Source organism: Miniopterus natalensis, chromosome 4, assembly GCF_054644295.1.
Source record: "Miniopterus natalensis isolate mMinNat1 chromosome 4, mMinNat1.hap1, whole genome shotgun sequence".
NCBI classification, from domain to species: Eukaryota; Metazoa; Chordata; class Mammalia; order Chiroptera; family Miniopteridae; genus Miniopterus; species Miniopterus natalensis.
The window spans coordinates 15,696,810-15,712,518 of record NC_142084.1 but is presented as its reverse complement, the minus strand read 5'-3'; the positions used below and the strand labels follow the sequence as shown (position 1 = coordinate 15,712,518).

The 15,709-nt window shown below is 46.8% G+C and overlaps 1 protein-coding gene across 4 annotated transcripts in view; it reads left to right on the top strand.

The window, feature by feature from the left end:
• LOC107531512 (protocadherin gamma-C4) overlaps positions 1-15,709 on the top strand; it is a 146,226-nt gene that overhangs the window by 3,729 nt on the left and 126,788 nt on the right. The window contains exon 1 of one of the 4 annotated variants that reach the window (XM_016205586.2): positions 821-3,630. The exons of 1 other annotated variant lie outside the window; for it this stretch is intronic. In XM_016205586.2, coding sequence (XP_016061072.2) covers positions 1,210-3,630 — 2,421 coding nt within the window. In that variant the 5' untranslated portion in view covers positions 821-1,209. Of the gene's footprint in view, positions 1-820; positions 3,631-6,151; positions 8,616-10,948; positions 13,436-15,709 lie in introns of those variants that run through there. 2 more of the 4 variants (XM_087816313.1, XM_016205585.2) reach the window with 2 other exon arrangements.

Here is a 15,709-nt window from a genome sequence, read left to right as displayed (position 1 = left end):
GGGCATCTGAGGGAAAATTGATCTGAGACCATGTATTCCATTGTGTTTATTACTATCATATAATTCTCTGTGAGATAAAATTGTAACTCACCATGGAATAATACCTTATAACATCTTGTAAATAATTAATAAATTATGAACTGAGGAAAATGAAAGACAGTTTCTTTTGTAGTAACTCATCCCAAGAATAAATGCATTATACCTGGGTACATAATGCATTATAATTGAAATGACAACAGTATTGTATTTCCATTTTGTGCTTGGAGAGGAAAACAAATACAGAAAAAGGGGTTCTGGAACATAAAACAACCCCTTATCTCTACTAGTTTCAATTTGGGTCTTTAAAAACCCCCTTGCACTCTAGATTTGAGCAAAATGAACTCCTGTCAGTACCCAAAGTCCTGTGATTTGCCATTCACAGCCACGCTGTTCCCTCACTTCCAGGCCTTTCCCCATCCACCCCCCTCAGGTTTCTTGGGAAAGCCTTTGCTAACCTCCAAGGCCAGGATGAAAGCATATTGTCATTTCTCATTTGCTTTTACACCCTCATAATCTCTGTGAAGGAAGTGGCTTGTTGATATTTTTCATCTGAAATCCCCAGATGTTGTCTGACACCCAATTACACTTTTAATGAATTGGTTAAATAAAAAATATTAAAGCTAAGATGTCAGGCTATTAAGGAAAAACTTCAAGAGGCATAATTTATAAATATGGCTGTTGTTTCTGTGTGGTTCCTCCAGCATGTTTGAGGCAATATTGGTGGCATTAAGGCTAGTACATGGCTTCCCGTGGGAATAACTTGAGGCTACATCCTTTAACATAAAGCATTTCAATTATGTTAAATAAACACCAATCCCCTTACCTCTGCTAAAAAGGATTTTGGGTGCTGGGGAACTTTAAAAATACAAACTTGCGTTTGTCTGAGAGGGTGCAGTAAACGGTTAGGCCTCTGAGCGTCGCTGCTGACCACTCAAGGAGGGAAATGCAACTGGGGAGCTAGTCCACCATTTCCTCGTTCCTAAAAAGCAAAGAGTCGGCAAACCAGGCTCAGAAGATCCGGGGCTGCTACCCTCTCCCTGTCGGTCAACCAGCTCTGTGACCTGTGATTTAGGCCCACGAAGGACTTAGCTCACTGAGAAAATAAGTGTGGATTCCGTCGTGGGAAGTTGGAACCAGATACAGAAAAAAAAATAATTCACCGAAAAGGAAATGACCAGTTATCTGATCAGAAGCCGCGGAGGACTGGCCCTGCTGTGCGCGCTCCTGGGGACTCTGTGCAAGACTGGATCCGGGCAGATCCGCTACTCGGTGCCTGAGGAGCTGGACAAAGGCTCCTTCGTGGGCAACATCTCCAAGGACCTGGGGCTGGAGCCCCGGGAGCTGGCGGAGCGCGGAGTCCGCATCGTCTCCAGAGGTAGGACGCAGCTCTTCGCTCTGAGCGCGCGGAGCGGCAGCCTGGTGACCGCGGGCAGGATAGACCGGGAGGAGCTCTGCGCCCAGAGCCCGCGCTGTCTAGTAAAACTTAACATCCTGGTTGAAGACAAATTGAAAATTTTTGAAGTAGAAATAGAAATTAAAGACATTAATGATAATGCTCCTGATTTTCTAACGGAGGAATTAGAAATAAAAATTGGTGAACTAACGGCTCCTGGAACTCGATTTCCACTTAAGACTGCATTTGACCCAGATGTGGGTATAAACTCTCTGCAAAGCTACCGGCTCAAGCCCAATGACTACTTCTCCCTGGCTGTGATGATTGTCTCTGATGGGGCCAAGTACCCTGAGCTGGTGCTGGAGCAGGCTCTCGACCGGGAGGAAAAGACTGTTCACCAGCTTGTCCTCATTGCTTCTGATGGTGGGGACCCTGTTCACTCTGGCAACTTGTGCATCCAAGTGATTGTTCTGGATGCAAACGACAACCCACCAGTATTTACTCAGCCTGAGTATCGAGTCAGTGTCCAGGAGAACTTGCCAGTGGGCACCCGGCTGCTCACTGTGAATGCCACTGACCCTGATGAGGGATTCAATGCTCAAGTCTCCTATATACTAGATAAAATGCCTGGGAAAATTGCTCAGATTTTTAATCTCAACTCAGTGACTGGAGATATATCCCTATTAAAAAGTCTAGATTATGAGGATGCTATGTTCTATGAAATTAAAATTGAAGCACAAGATGGACCAGGTCTCCTGTCAAAAGCTAAGATTCTAGTCACAGTTCTGGATGTGAATGACAACGCCCCAGAAATTACAATCACTTCTTTCACAGGATCAGTCTCAGAAGAGGCTACTCCAGGGAGGGAAGTCGCCCTTGTCAATGTGCATGACCGGGATTCTGGTCAGAATGGGCAAGTCACAATTTTTGTGCTGGGAAATATGCCATTTAATTTGGAAAAATCAATAGACCAATATTATCGCTTAGTGACAGCCAGATCCCTGGACCGGGAACAGGTTTCTGAATATAACATCACTCTGAGAGCAACAGATGGGGGAAGTCCACCGCTGTCTACAGACACTCACATCACCCTGCATGTGGCAGATATCAATGACAACCCACCTGCCTTCACTCATGCCTCCTACTCTGCCTGGGTTCCAGAAAACAACCCCAGGGGAGCCCCCATCTTCTCTGTGACCGCCCAGGACCCTGACAGCATGGAGAATGCCCACATCACTTATGCACTGACTGAGGATATGGTCCAGGGGGCACCTCTCTCCACTTATGTCTCCATCAACTCTGACACTGGAGTCCTCTATGCTCTTCGATCCTTCGACTATGAGCAGGTTAGAGACCTGAAGCTACTGGTAACAGCTAGTGACAGCGGGGACCCTCCTCTTAGCAGCAACGTGTCTCTAAGCCTGTTTGTGCTGGACCAGAATGACAATGCGCCTGAAGTCCTCTACCCCTCACTCCCCACGGATGGTTCCACGGGCGTGGAGCTGGCGCCCCGCTCAGCAGAACCCGGCTACCTGGTGACCAAGGTGGTGGCGGTGGACAGAGACTCAGGCCAGAACGCCTGGCTGTCCTACCGCCTGCTCAAGGCCAGCGAGCCGGGGCTCTTCGCGGTGGGGCTGCACACGGGCGAGGTGCGCACTGCGCGGGCGCTGCTGGACAGAGACACGCTCAAGCAGAGCCTGGTGGTGGCGGTCCAAGACCACGGGCAGCCCCCTCTCTCAGCCACCGTTACCCTCACAGTTGCTGTGGCTAACAGTATCCCAGATGTGTTGGCTGACTTGGGCAGTCTTGAGATCACTTCGACCCCAGAGGCCTCAGACCTCACACTGTACCTGGTGGTGGCAGTGGCCGCGGTCTCCTGCGTCTTTCTCGCCTTTGTCATTGTGCTGTTGGCGCTCAGGCTGAGGCGCTGGCACACATCGCGCCTTCTCCAGGCTTCAGGAGGCGGGATGGTGGGCGTGCCAGCCTCGCACTTTGTGGGCGTGGAAGGGGTGCGGGCTTTCCTGCAGACCTATTCCCACGAGGTCTCCCTCACCGCGGACTCAGGGAAGAGCCACCTGATCTTCCCGCAGCCCAACTATGCGGACACGCTCATCAGCCAGGAGAGCTGTGAGAAAAGCGAGCCTCTCTTGGTAGCTCAAGATTTACTCGAAGCTAAAGGAGACCCCAAGCTACTTCAGGTGAGTTTATTTCTTTTTTAATATTATAAAGAACAATTATGCCATGTGGTCATTATAAAGCTTAGTCCTGTTGTTTAAGTATTTGTTCCTCTCTCCTTCTGGGCCTATGGTAGGGCTACCTTCCTGGCCTAATGTAATTGAGTGGGGCTAGGTAACTACTTCTGCCCAATGCCTTGTAAATGAAAGTAGGTCTGTCTCTTTTTGGAGGAAGCTCTAGTTGCCTTCATGAGAATTTCCATATCTCCAAGATACTCTCTGAAATTGTGACTGCTTCTTCTGCTTGAGTCCTTGAAACACTACGACGAGAGAAGAGCCCTGTGGTCTACCCAACACTGACCTATACCTGTGACAAATAGACCTTTTTCATTTTAAATCCCTTGGTTTGAAGTTTGTTTGTCACTCCAGCCTACCTAGCCTATCCTGACTGACACAAACAAGTAAATGTATGTATTTAGTTAGTTATTTTAGGGCCCCATAAAATAATGCTTAACTCTTTTCAAGCCAGACCACACCCTTTATCTCAATAACAGAAAAATTGTAGGATAAAAAATGTAGTTGGTCAAGTTGTTTTACCTGGCCTGTAGTCCCTATTGTGTACACCAAAAGCGTGTGTGTGAGGAGAGGGCTGTTCATATTGACCTAAGCTGTTTGCCTGAAGATGGAGAGTTCACTTGCCTGGATGCTATGCACTTTGGAGTGGTACTTCCTGTCCTTAAAGAAGGGTAAAGAAACATAAGGAGATATGTGTTGGCCTTTGCGGGACATTTCCAGGCTATGCACTACGGTAATGAAACAGGAATTGTTGGCCCATTTTGAAATTTATGAAATTGCTTTCACCCGTAAAGTCACATCAGAGAGTCAACCAAAATTAGACCAAAATATATTTCATTGGAGCTCAAGCAAAGGGACAGATGTCTCCCTCAATATATTAGGAAGAGGTAAATTCAAAAGTGTGACAACAGGGCTTGAACAAAATAACCGAAAGCAGAAAAGGATGTATTCTCGCTCAAGTATGCAAATACACCGCGGGGAGGGGGGGGCAATATATAACCTTTGGAATATCTTTTTTAGAAAAAATCTTTATAATATTAATATCGCTTTCCTTGTAAGAAGAAAAAATATAGTAAATGGAGAACTTTAGATGTTCAAAGAGAATTTTCTAAGCATGCCATATAAAACAAAACCTACATATGTATTGTGGAGATGCAAAGAGGACACCAAGGCAGTGCAACTTCCACCTACATGTATAGATAATGAAAGGTTTCAGACATCCCATTTTCCCTAAAAAAGTTTTTTTTTTTTTTAAAGATGGGCGAGAATTCATTACAAGAGAAAGGGAGGAGGGAGTTTAATAAAAGGAAGAGGAAGTATGAAGTAGGGAAAACAAGGTAAAGGATGACTTAGGAAAACAGCTAGCAGTCTGTTTCGACTGGAGTATAAGATGAATATGAGTTAGACTGTGAAACTGTGAAACAAATTGTTGAGTTGGTATCTCTTTGGTAGTGCGTTTGTTTTAGTTACCCAAGACCTGTTCAAGGATTCCAGGTAAGTTCTGAAATGGAGTGTGTAAGGACTCTCAGTGCCTCTCGATGATTAAAACTAGTGACCAAGTCAAACTCATTTCACTTACTAATGGTATGCATTGGCTGGAGGTGGAAATGGGCACTGCATACATGTTCCTATAATGAAGAAGCACTGGTTTCATAAAAAGAAATGTGGTTTACACAAGATTCAGCTTTGTAAATGCAAGTATGTGTGCCCAAACACTAAATGGCTCTCTGTGGCAAAATATCATTTTCTGCTGTACATAACAGGAAGATTGTGTTTTTAAAAGATGAGCAATCCATTAAAATAAATCTAGAAGCTTGACTCACTCTTTTTTGCAAAGACTATATCTTTGAAAATTATTACAGAATTGATAAAGAATATATGGGGGGAGTTAAAATACTAAATAAGGGAAATCATAGATTTACAGAAATGTAAGGATCAAGACTCCTAAAACGTGGGTGAAAAGCCAGTAACTTATCTTGTTACACCCATATAGTCAAGCCAATTTTATAAATACAGTGAAATTACTGAAGATTTTTTTGCCCCCTGAACTGAAAAAAATATAGCTATATGCCTTATGAAATATTTTAATGGAAAGAAAAATGATGTAAAATGGTGGCAACTCTTATGAGATGACAAAAAAAAACACACTAGAAAAAGTCACATTTAAAGAGAAAACTTGAATATTTGATTATTTCCGACAAATAAAAAGACAAAGCGCTCAGATTGAGAGCTTCCCCTTTGAGGATGAATAGCTAGGCATATGCAGTTTTCCCAGGCAGCCTCCGGGCGCCGCTGTTGACCAAAGGGAAGAAAGGGGTTCTGCGGCCCGCCCAGCTGCCGGCGCCGCGCCTCCGGCTCGTCCTGCGCGCTGCAGAGCCGGGAAGCCGCCCCTGCGGCCCGCAAGCGCCTAGCAAGTCCTACCCTCAAGCCCCACATGTCCAGGGTGCTGTCATTTGATTTTTAAAACATCCCGGAGACATCTTAAGAAGAAGCTTCTCCACTGAGTTCAAGAAACGCAAGCGAGCTCCAGGCAAGCTGAAACGATGAAAAGCCAGGTACTGTTTCTCTTCTCGCTGTCTTTGTTGTGCGGGGCCATTTCCCAGCAGATCCAATACGTGATTCCAGAGGAGCTGGCCAAGGGATCGAGGGTGGGGAACCTTGCCAAGGATCTGAGGCTCAGTGTCCAGGAGATGTCAGCTCGAAAACTGCGGGTTAGTGCAGAGGAATTTTTCAGCGTGAGTGCGGAGAGTGGGGATTTGTTAGTGAGTGGTAGGATCGACCGAGAGAAGATTTGTGGGAGGAAATCTGAGTGTGCGCTGGAATTTGAAATGGTCGCTGAAAACCCCATGCATGTGTTCCACGTGATTGTTGCAATCCAAGACATTAACGACAACGCACCACGTTTCATTGCAAAAGGCATTGACTTAGAGATCTGTGAGTCAGCCTTACCAGGGGTAAAATTCCCACTGGATTCTGCACAAGATGCAGATGTAGAAAGTAACTCACTGAAGGTTTACACCATCAACCCCAATGAGCACTTCTCTCTGTCAACGAAGGAAAGTCCCGATGGAAGTAAATACCCAGAATTACTGCTGGAAAAACCTCTGGACAGAGAACAGCAGAGCTCCCACCGCTTAATCCTCACTGCCATAGATGGAGGGGACCCTCCTCTAAGTGGCACCACCCAGATCCAGATCTTGGTCACCGATGCTAATGATAATGCTCCAGTGTTCAGCCAGGACACATACAGAGTTAGACTCCAAGAAAACAAGCCCCAGGGAACCTTTGTACTGCGTGTGAAGGCCACTGACCAGGATGAGGGTACTAATGCACAGATCACCTACGCCTTCCTCAACGCCCCAGCAAGCACCAGCCTCCTCTTCAGTCTCAATCCAAATACCGGTGACATCACAACAAATGGCACCTTGGACTTTGAAGAGACAAGTATGTATATGTTGTCTGTAGAAGCCAAGGATGGAGGAGTGCACACAGCTCACTGCAGTGTTCATATTGAAATTGTCGATGAGAATGACAATGCCCCAGAGGTGACATTCATGTCCTTTTCTAACAAGATTCTGGAGGACTCAGAACTTGGAACTGTAATTGCCCTCATTAAAGTGCGAGACCAGGATTCTGGGCAAAACGGTTTGGTGACATGCTATATTCAGGAAGAAATTCCCTTCAAATTAGAATCCACCTCCAAGAATTATTACAAGCTGGTGATTGACAGAGCTTTAGACCGGGAGCAAATAGCAGAGTACAATGTCACCGTCACAGCTACCGACAAGGGCAAGCCATCCCTATCATCCAGTACAAGCATCACCCTACACATCGGTGACATCAACGACAACGCTCCAGTTTTCCACCAGGCCTCCTACGTGGTCCACGTGGCCGAGAACAACCCACCGGGTGCCTCCATAGCGCAGGTCAGCGCCTCCGACCCCGACCTGGGACCCAACGGCCAGGTGGCCTACTCCATCGTGGCCAGCGACCTGGAGCCCCGCGCGCTGTCGTCCTACGTGTCGGTGAGCGCGCAGAGCGGCGTGGTGTTCGCGCAGCGCGCCTTCGACCACGAGCAGCTGCGCGCCTTCGAGCTGACGCTGCAGGCCCGCGACCAGGGCTCGCCCTCGCTCAGCGCCAACGTGAGCCTGCGCGTGCTGGTGGGCGACCGCAACGACAACGCGCCGCGGGTGCTGTACCCCGCGCTGGGGCCCGACGGCTCTGCGCTCTTCGACACGGTGCCGCGCGCCGCGCAGCCAGGCTACCTGGTCACCAAGGTGGTGGCGGTGGACGCTGACTCTGGACACAACGCCTGGCTGTCCTACCACGTGCTGCAGGCGAGCGAGCCGGGGCTGTTCAGCCTGGGGCTGCGCACGGGCGAGGTGCGCACGGCCAGAGCTTTGGGCGACAGGGACGCTGCCCGCCAGCGCCTGCTGGTCGCTGTGCGTGATGGGGGACAGCCGCCCCTCTCGGCCACAGCCACGCTGCTCCTGGTCTTCGCTGACAGCCTACAAGAGGCTCTGCCCGATCTCAGTGACCGTCCAGAACCTTCTGACCCCCAGGCCGAGCTGCAGTTTTACCTGGTGGTGGCCTTGGCCTTGATCTCCGTGCTCTTCCTCCTCGCGGTGATTCTGGCGGTGGCCCTGCGCCTGCGACGCTCCTCCGGCCCCACCGCCTGGGGCTGCTTTCAGCCTGGTCTCTGCTCCAAGACTGGCCCCGTGGTTCCCACTAACTGCGGTGAGGGGACTTTGCCCTATTCCTACAATCTGTGCGTTGCCTCGAGTTCAGCAATGACCAAATTTAACTTTTCTAACCTGACCCCGGAAGTGGCTCCCCCTCCCCCTCGGGACCTCCTGTGCGAAGATCCTTCTGCGGATATATGTGCCAATAACGAAGACCCCCAAATCGCTTATGACTCTTCTTTTTCCTCCCACGTGAGTTTGTGCAAACCTACTTAAAGTGTACATATTGTACTTGATTCTCAGCGTGCGCAGTGAGTTTCGGCCGGCCGTTGTTCAGAGTTCTAGTAGTGGGAGTGGAAGAGGGGGTGCACTGGCTGGGTGGGGAGGGACCCTTGAGTGCTCAGTACTCTTGGCAGTTGCCTGATTACTACTTCTCAAGCTGTGTGGTTGGTGTTTCTGTGCAGTCAGCAAATCTTGCTAAAGGGAGCTCTTCTTGGCTGTCACTACTTTTAGCAATAGCACTACCCTTTCTTGGTTGATGTGTGATACTATTTGTTTCAAGCTTTACTCTTTATAAATGTACTGGTAGTTTTTTCTGCCTAAGTTAAATTTTATGTTTATCTCATCAAACACATCTTAGTTATATAAATATATCTGGCTGCAATATATATATATATATATTGCTGCAGTGTATTTTTTATTTTTAAAATATGCTTTTATTGATTTGAGAGAGACAGAAAGGGAGAGGGAGAGAGAGAAACATTGATGTGAGAGGGAAACATCCATAGGTTGCCTCCTGTATGCACCAGACCAGGGATCGAACCCACAACCTGGGTATGTGCCCTGACCCAGAACCAAACCAACAATCTTTCGGTACAGGGGAGGGTGCTCAACCAACTGAGCCACACTGGCCGGGGTGCAATGTGTATTTTTAATATAGCTTTCCAATCCTTAAGTCTCTTAGCACTTCTTCGCCTTATCACAGGTAGCAAAGACCGTCAGATCTTACATCTGAATCACTACCTTTGGGTCAGCTTTGTCCCATTTCATAATCTCATTCAAGAATAATTTTCTTAATCCTTCCTTAATAATTTATTTTTATACCCATTCGGCTTTGTCGCTATTATAATAAGAAATGTAATGAACAGTTTTGTATATAAAGCCTTTTCCATATTTCGTTTTTTGGTAGAGGTTTCTGAGAAGAGTCAATTTTTAAAAAATATCTCATTTCCCCTCCCAGTCCCCAGCAATTTGTGGGTCCTTTGAGAACTGTGAAAAATACCTTTAATCTACTCTACAAAGACTGAAGATTTAAAAACTCTGCATAGCTGATGGACTTTTGTGTCTGGTTAAACTTTATGAGTAATTTCTAGAAATTAATTATTACGTGAGGAATAACCTAAAGAACTGGGTACTTGCTGCTTTATCTCAAGTTTTCTCAAATTAGTAAATTACTCTAAGTTTCCTTGAAAGAGAAAACTATGAAATATGCAATGACAATATATATACAACTATTAAAATGTTTCCTTTCATTGGTTATTTCTAAAATCAAAGTTAAAGTAAACTTAGAAATAATGGTAAAATAGTGCCTTCTGGATGGGTCCTTATGTGAAAAAAAGGTCACTGAAATATTGTCTGCTCTTTACAGTGCTTCTGTCTTCTTATCTTTTTCATTGTTTTTAAGATCAGAGTTATTTATCCATTGTTTTGGGTTTCGCTGTTGCACTCGTGACTCATTCATTAAACACTGAAGAACTACTTGCTGCGTACTCTATGAGAGGCGGTGCTCTAGAGTTTGAGGACACATTGTGAGGGTGATAGTCACACACAGCCCTTGGCCTAGAAACTTCAGTCTAGAAAATTAATGAGCAAATTCTCTTCCCAAACCTATCACTATATTTGCTAATCCCATTGACACAGGCATAAGACCAGCTCTTGAACAGTAGATAGTTTCTTACAAAGGAACTAAAAAGGTGCCCCAGATTCTAAAAGATCCATTCAAGTGAGGAAACTTGTTTCTGCATAGGTTGTGACTAGAGCCCAGATTTTCAACTCCCCGGACACTGGCTTTTCACCTATTTTCCCATTATTCAAGCCCATTTTTGTTTCCAGGATGGACAAATGTGTCTCTTACACAATACACTGTCCTGAAAATGGACTATGTGAATAAATAATGCAAAAACTTAAAAGAGATAAAAAAAAATTCTTAGTAAAAAAAAAAATAATATATTCTCTGAAAAATTAATTACTTTATAAGGCTTATTGTACAGGAAGCTTTCGAGTGTTTATTTTCATTGCAAATGAAACAATGGGAGTTTGACCTTGATTCTTTTGGGAGAAATAGGATCAGGAAACAAAGTACACGCGCAGGTGAAGCTTTACCAAGAACAGGCTGCAATACCAGGTCGGGACTCTGGGTGTCGCTGTCCACCTATCGGGGAAAAGCCAACCAGGAATTTAAGCCGAGCCTCGAGATTTCCGCATCACACAGCACTGACCCAGGGGCTTTACAAAACCTCCAAAGTGGACCCCAGAGCTTCAACAGCTGGCGGGGAAAATACAGTGTCTTGGACCGTGAAGATCCTGGGGCTCCTCAGGCCTCCACCGAGGGAAAACCTGAGCGCACCTTTCTGCGCGGCGGCGCTGCAATGGCGGCTCCTCCCTGTTGTCCAGACTGCAGCCGGCTGTTTGGGATTTGCCTTCTCCTGGGTGCCCTGTGGGAAATCCGAGCCGAAGAGATCCGCTACTCGGTGCCTGAGGAGCTGGAGGCAGGCTCCTTCGTGGGCGACATCGCCAAGGACCTGGGGCTGGAGCCCCGGGAGCTGGCGGAGCGCGGGGTACGCATCGTCTCCAGGAGCAGGACGCAGCTCTTCGCTCTGAGCGCGCGGAGCGGCAGCCTGGTGACCGCGGGCAGGATCGACCGGGAGGAGCTCTGCGACAGATCTCCAAAGTGTGTGGTAAGCCTGGAGATTCTCCTGGAGGACAACATGAAGATATTTGGAGTAGAGGTGGAAATAATCGATGTGAATGATAACGCGCCCAACTTTGGGACAGAGCAAAGGGAAATAAAAGTCGCTGAAAGTGAAAATCCTGGGACAAGATTCCCTCTTCCTGAAGCTTTTGATCCGGATGTAGGGGCAAACTCCCTGCAGGGCTACCAGCTCAGCTCGAGCGCTCACTTCTCCCTGGACGTGCAGAGCGGAGCGGACGGGATAAAGTACCCCGAGCTGGTGCTGGCGCGCGCCCTGGACCGCGAGGAACAGGCGGTCCACCACCTGCTTCTCACCGCCTTCGACGGAGGCGACCCGGCTCACTCTGGCACTACCAGGATTCACGTGGCACTTGTGGATACCAACGACAATGCCCCCCTATTCACTCAGCCCGAGTACCACGTGAGCGTCCGCGAGAACGTGCCGGTGGGCTCCCGCATCCTCACGGTGAAAGCCACTGACCCAGATGAAGGAGCCAACGGAGAAGTGACATATTCTTTCCGGAAAGTAAGAGATAAAATATCCCAGCTCTTCCAGTTGAATCCTGTGACTGGGGACATAACAATACTGGAAGATCTAGATTATGAGGACTCCGGATTCTACGATATAGATGTAGAAGCTCACGATGGTCCTGGTCTCCGAGCCAGAAGTAAGGTGCTGGTGACAGTTCTGGATGTAAATGACAATGCTCCAGAAGTCATGGTTACATCTCTCACCAGCTCTATCCTAGAGACTTCTTCCCCAGGCACTGTAATTGCCCTTTTCAATGTGCATGATAGTGATTCAGGAGAGAATGGCCTTGTCACCTGTTCTGTTCCAAATAATCTGCCCTTCACGCTTGAAAAGACCTACGGAAATTATTATCGGCTGCTGACACACAGAGCTCTGGATAGGGAAGAAACCTCTGACTATAGCATCACGATCACGGCCACGGACCATGGAACTCCACCACTGTCTACAGAAGCCCACATCTCACTGAAGGTGGCCGACATCAATGACAACCCCCCTGCCTTCCCTCATGCTGCTTACTCTGCCTACCTACCTGAAAACAACCCCAGAGGAGCCTCCATTTTATCCGTGACCGCCCAGGACCCTGACAGCATGGAGAATGCCAGAGTCACCTACTCCCTGGCTGAGGGCACACTCCAGGGGGAGCCTCTCTCCTCCTATGTCTCTATCAACTCTGATACCGGTGTCCTGTATGCACTGCGCTCCTTCGACTATGAGCAGGTTAGAGACCTACAACTACTGGTAACAGCCAGCGACAGCGGGGACCCTCCACTCAGTAGCAACGTGTCTCTAAGCTTGTTTGTTCTGGATCAGAACGACAATGCACCGGAGATCCTGTACCCCTCTCTCCCCACTGATGGTTCCACCGGGGTAGAGCTGGCGCCCCGCTCCGCAGAGCCCGGCTACCTGGTGACCAAGGTGGTGGCGGTGGACAGAGACTCAGGCCAGAACGCCTGGCTGTCCTACCGCCTGCTCAAGGCCAGCGAGCCGGGGCTCTTCGCGGTGGGGCTGCACACGGGCGAGGTGCGCACTGCGCGGGCGCTGCTGGACAGAGACGCGCTCAAGCAGAGCCTGGTGGTGGCTGTCCAAGACCACGGCCAGCCCCCTCTCTCGGCCACTGTCACACTCACTGTGGCCGTGGCTGACAGCATCCCAGATGTGTTGGCTGACTTGGGCAGTCTTGAGATCGCTTCGACCCCGGAGGCCTCGGACCTCACACTGTACCTGGTGGTGGCAGTGGCCGCGGTCTCCTGCGTCTTTCTCGCCTTTGTCATCTTCCTGCTGGCGCTCAGGCTGAGGCGCTGGCACACATCGCGCCTGCTCCAGGCTTCGGGAGGCGGGTTGGTGGGCGTGCAGGCCTCGCACTTCGTGGGCGTGGACGGGGTGCGGGCTTTCCTGCAGACCTATTCCCACGAGGTCTCCCTCACCGCGGACTCGCGGCAGAGCCACCTGATCTTCCCGCAGCCCAACTACGCGGACATGCTCATCAGCCAGGAGAGCTGTGAGAAAAGCGAGCCTCTCTTGATAACTCAGGATTTACTTGAAACAAAAGGAGATCCCGGTCTTCCCCAGGTAAGTCAGTCTTGCCACACTGAAACATAGGCAGGCAGCGGTGTCTTTGAGTGTATAAGCTCTGATGGTATAAGATGCATGCCAAATCACGTAAAAATGCTTTTTAAAATATTCTACTGCTTTACAGGGGAGGGGAAGATGCCCCTTCAATGATGATTAATAATGGTTTCTGCGCCTAAAAGGTTTTTGTTTTGTTTTTAACTTATCCTTTGTAGCCTTCATCCAATAATAGTTTTAGCAACAGTTTCTTAATTTTATATCTCTGTCTCACTTCTTTAAATACCATTTTCCTTTAAGTCTTAGTTATCGACCTAACTAGTTATTTCCTTGGGTATCAAAGTGCAAAATAGAAGGCAGTTGTGAAAATTCACATTCAAGCATTCTCTCTTATGAAGTTATTGTTGTGTCTGGGCTGAGTATTTTAATTTCCTCTTTTTACACCCTGGTATATTGTGCTTGAATTTTATGTTTTTTATTTGAAAGGGTATTTTCCAATATAATTGAACCATGGCAGTTTATAAATACTGGGGGAACTATTTAACATTTAGATATAACTTTAACAGTGATAGCTTCTCAGTTGGACTGGCATATTTTAAATATTTTGTTGTTGCAGTTTCCGAGCTGTACTAGCAGTGACTATGTGTGATTCCTTTGGTGCACATCTGTAATTAACAAAAATATTGCCCATTTTATTTCACTGATTTCATTAGGTTGTAGGATTCATTTTAATAATATCTAAATTACCTATTATAGCATCACTATGAGACCTTTCTCTATTTCTAAGGAAACAGAACTTTGAAAAATCTTTCCCTTTTTATCATGGGAGCCTCTTATAAAAGTCAGGTAACTTGATGCCTGAACTGATATGATTTGTGCTACTTAGTAAGTAGGCCTCATCCCTGTCCCTGCAAATTGCCCTCAGGCAGCCCTGTCACTTAATTGCTCTGCAATGATTTGATACAGGGGGAAATGCTTTGTGTGCAAGGGATGTGCAGCTTTTGTTCCTTATGCCTTCATGTAGTTCTTTTAGCTAATTTGGAATCCAGGAATGTCTAGAAATACACAAAGTAGTAGCATTTGGATACCTGGAAGTTGTAGCAATAGATTGTGGACTATGTCTCAATTCAACTTAAGAAGGAGAGTTTCAGTTTCTAGGTGTTTTTGTCTTCGTGGAAGTTGTGGTTCAAGACGCAGAACAAATAAAAATGTGATACGATACAACCAGCTGACATGAGGAGAGGAAAGAGGAAGTAACAAGTAAATATTGAGAGAGCAATCATATCAGAGGAGAGATTATTTGCAATACTGAAGCTTTAAAATATCATTTGGAAATATCAATTGGCCTCAAACTGCGTCAAACATATTTGGATGGTGGTATTAGGAATACATTCCAGAATCAGAATAGTACATATTTTAAATGACTAGGAGAGCAGCAGTAGATCACTTATAACCTAATAGCATGTGGAAAATAGATTTTGTTTGAATGGGTACTGGATTTATTTTAGAAAATATTTCTGGTTAAATAAATGTTTGTACAACCATATGGTGGGCTGCTACATAGCTGTAAGAAATAAATGGGAAACCTCTTTAAGTACTGATATGAAATGATCTTCAAGATATAGTGAGTAAACAAAGCAAGCTGCAGAGCATGGCATATTGTCTCTCTTCCTTCTAAACCAAAGAGCTAAGTCCAAAAAGCAAAGAAAGTGGCTCCAGAGTCCAACAAAGACGACCAAGTCGAAGCCTTGAAGTAATTTGATTGACACATGGTAGAGGATGGCTCTCTTAGATCTTCACTTTGGAAACAACCTGCTCTCACATCATGATCATTGGGATCATTAGTTAAAATAGACAAAGAAATAAAAGGTAAGTGTGCAGACTTCAAAAAATTTCATACATATACTTCCATACGTGTATGAAAGCAGGGGAGGACATTTATAAAATTCTGCTTCACTATACAAAACACATCTGTGGAATAGTCCATAAAAAAAGGAACACTCCTTTCTCCCGGGAGAAATGTGTTGTTGAAAGCAAAGAGGGAGAGTCTATGGAACATGCTGTATATACCTTTTTAATTTGGAACTATGTGAATATACAGCTATTTAAACAAACACACTCTAAATCCGCAAGAGCAAAAAAGTTCCTTGCAAAACATTTACAGGCCCTTGGAGCAGTTTCACGGAAAAACCCCTGGGCGTCGCTGTAGGTCAAAAGAAGAGCAAAAAGATCTGGGAGCCGCACTTGGGAGCCTCTCGGAGGGTAACTTCCTGCTCA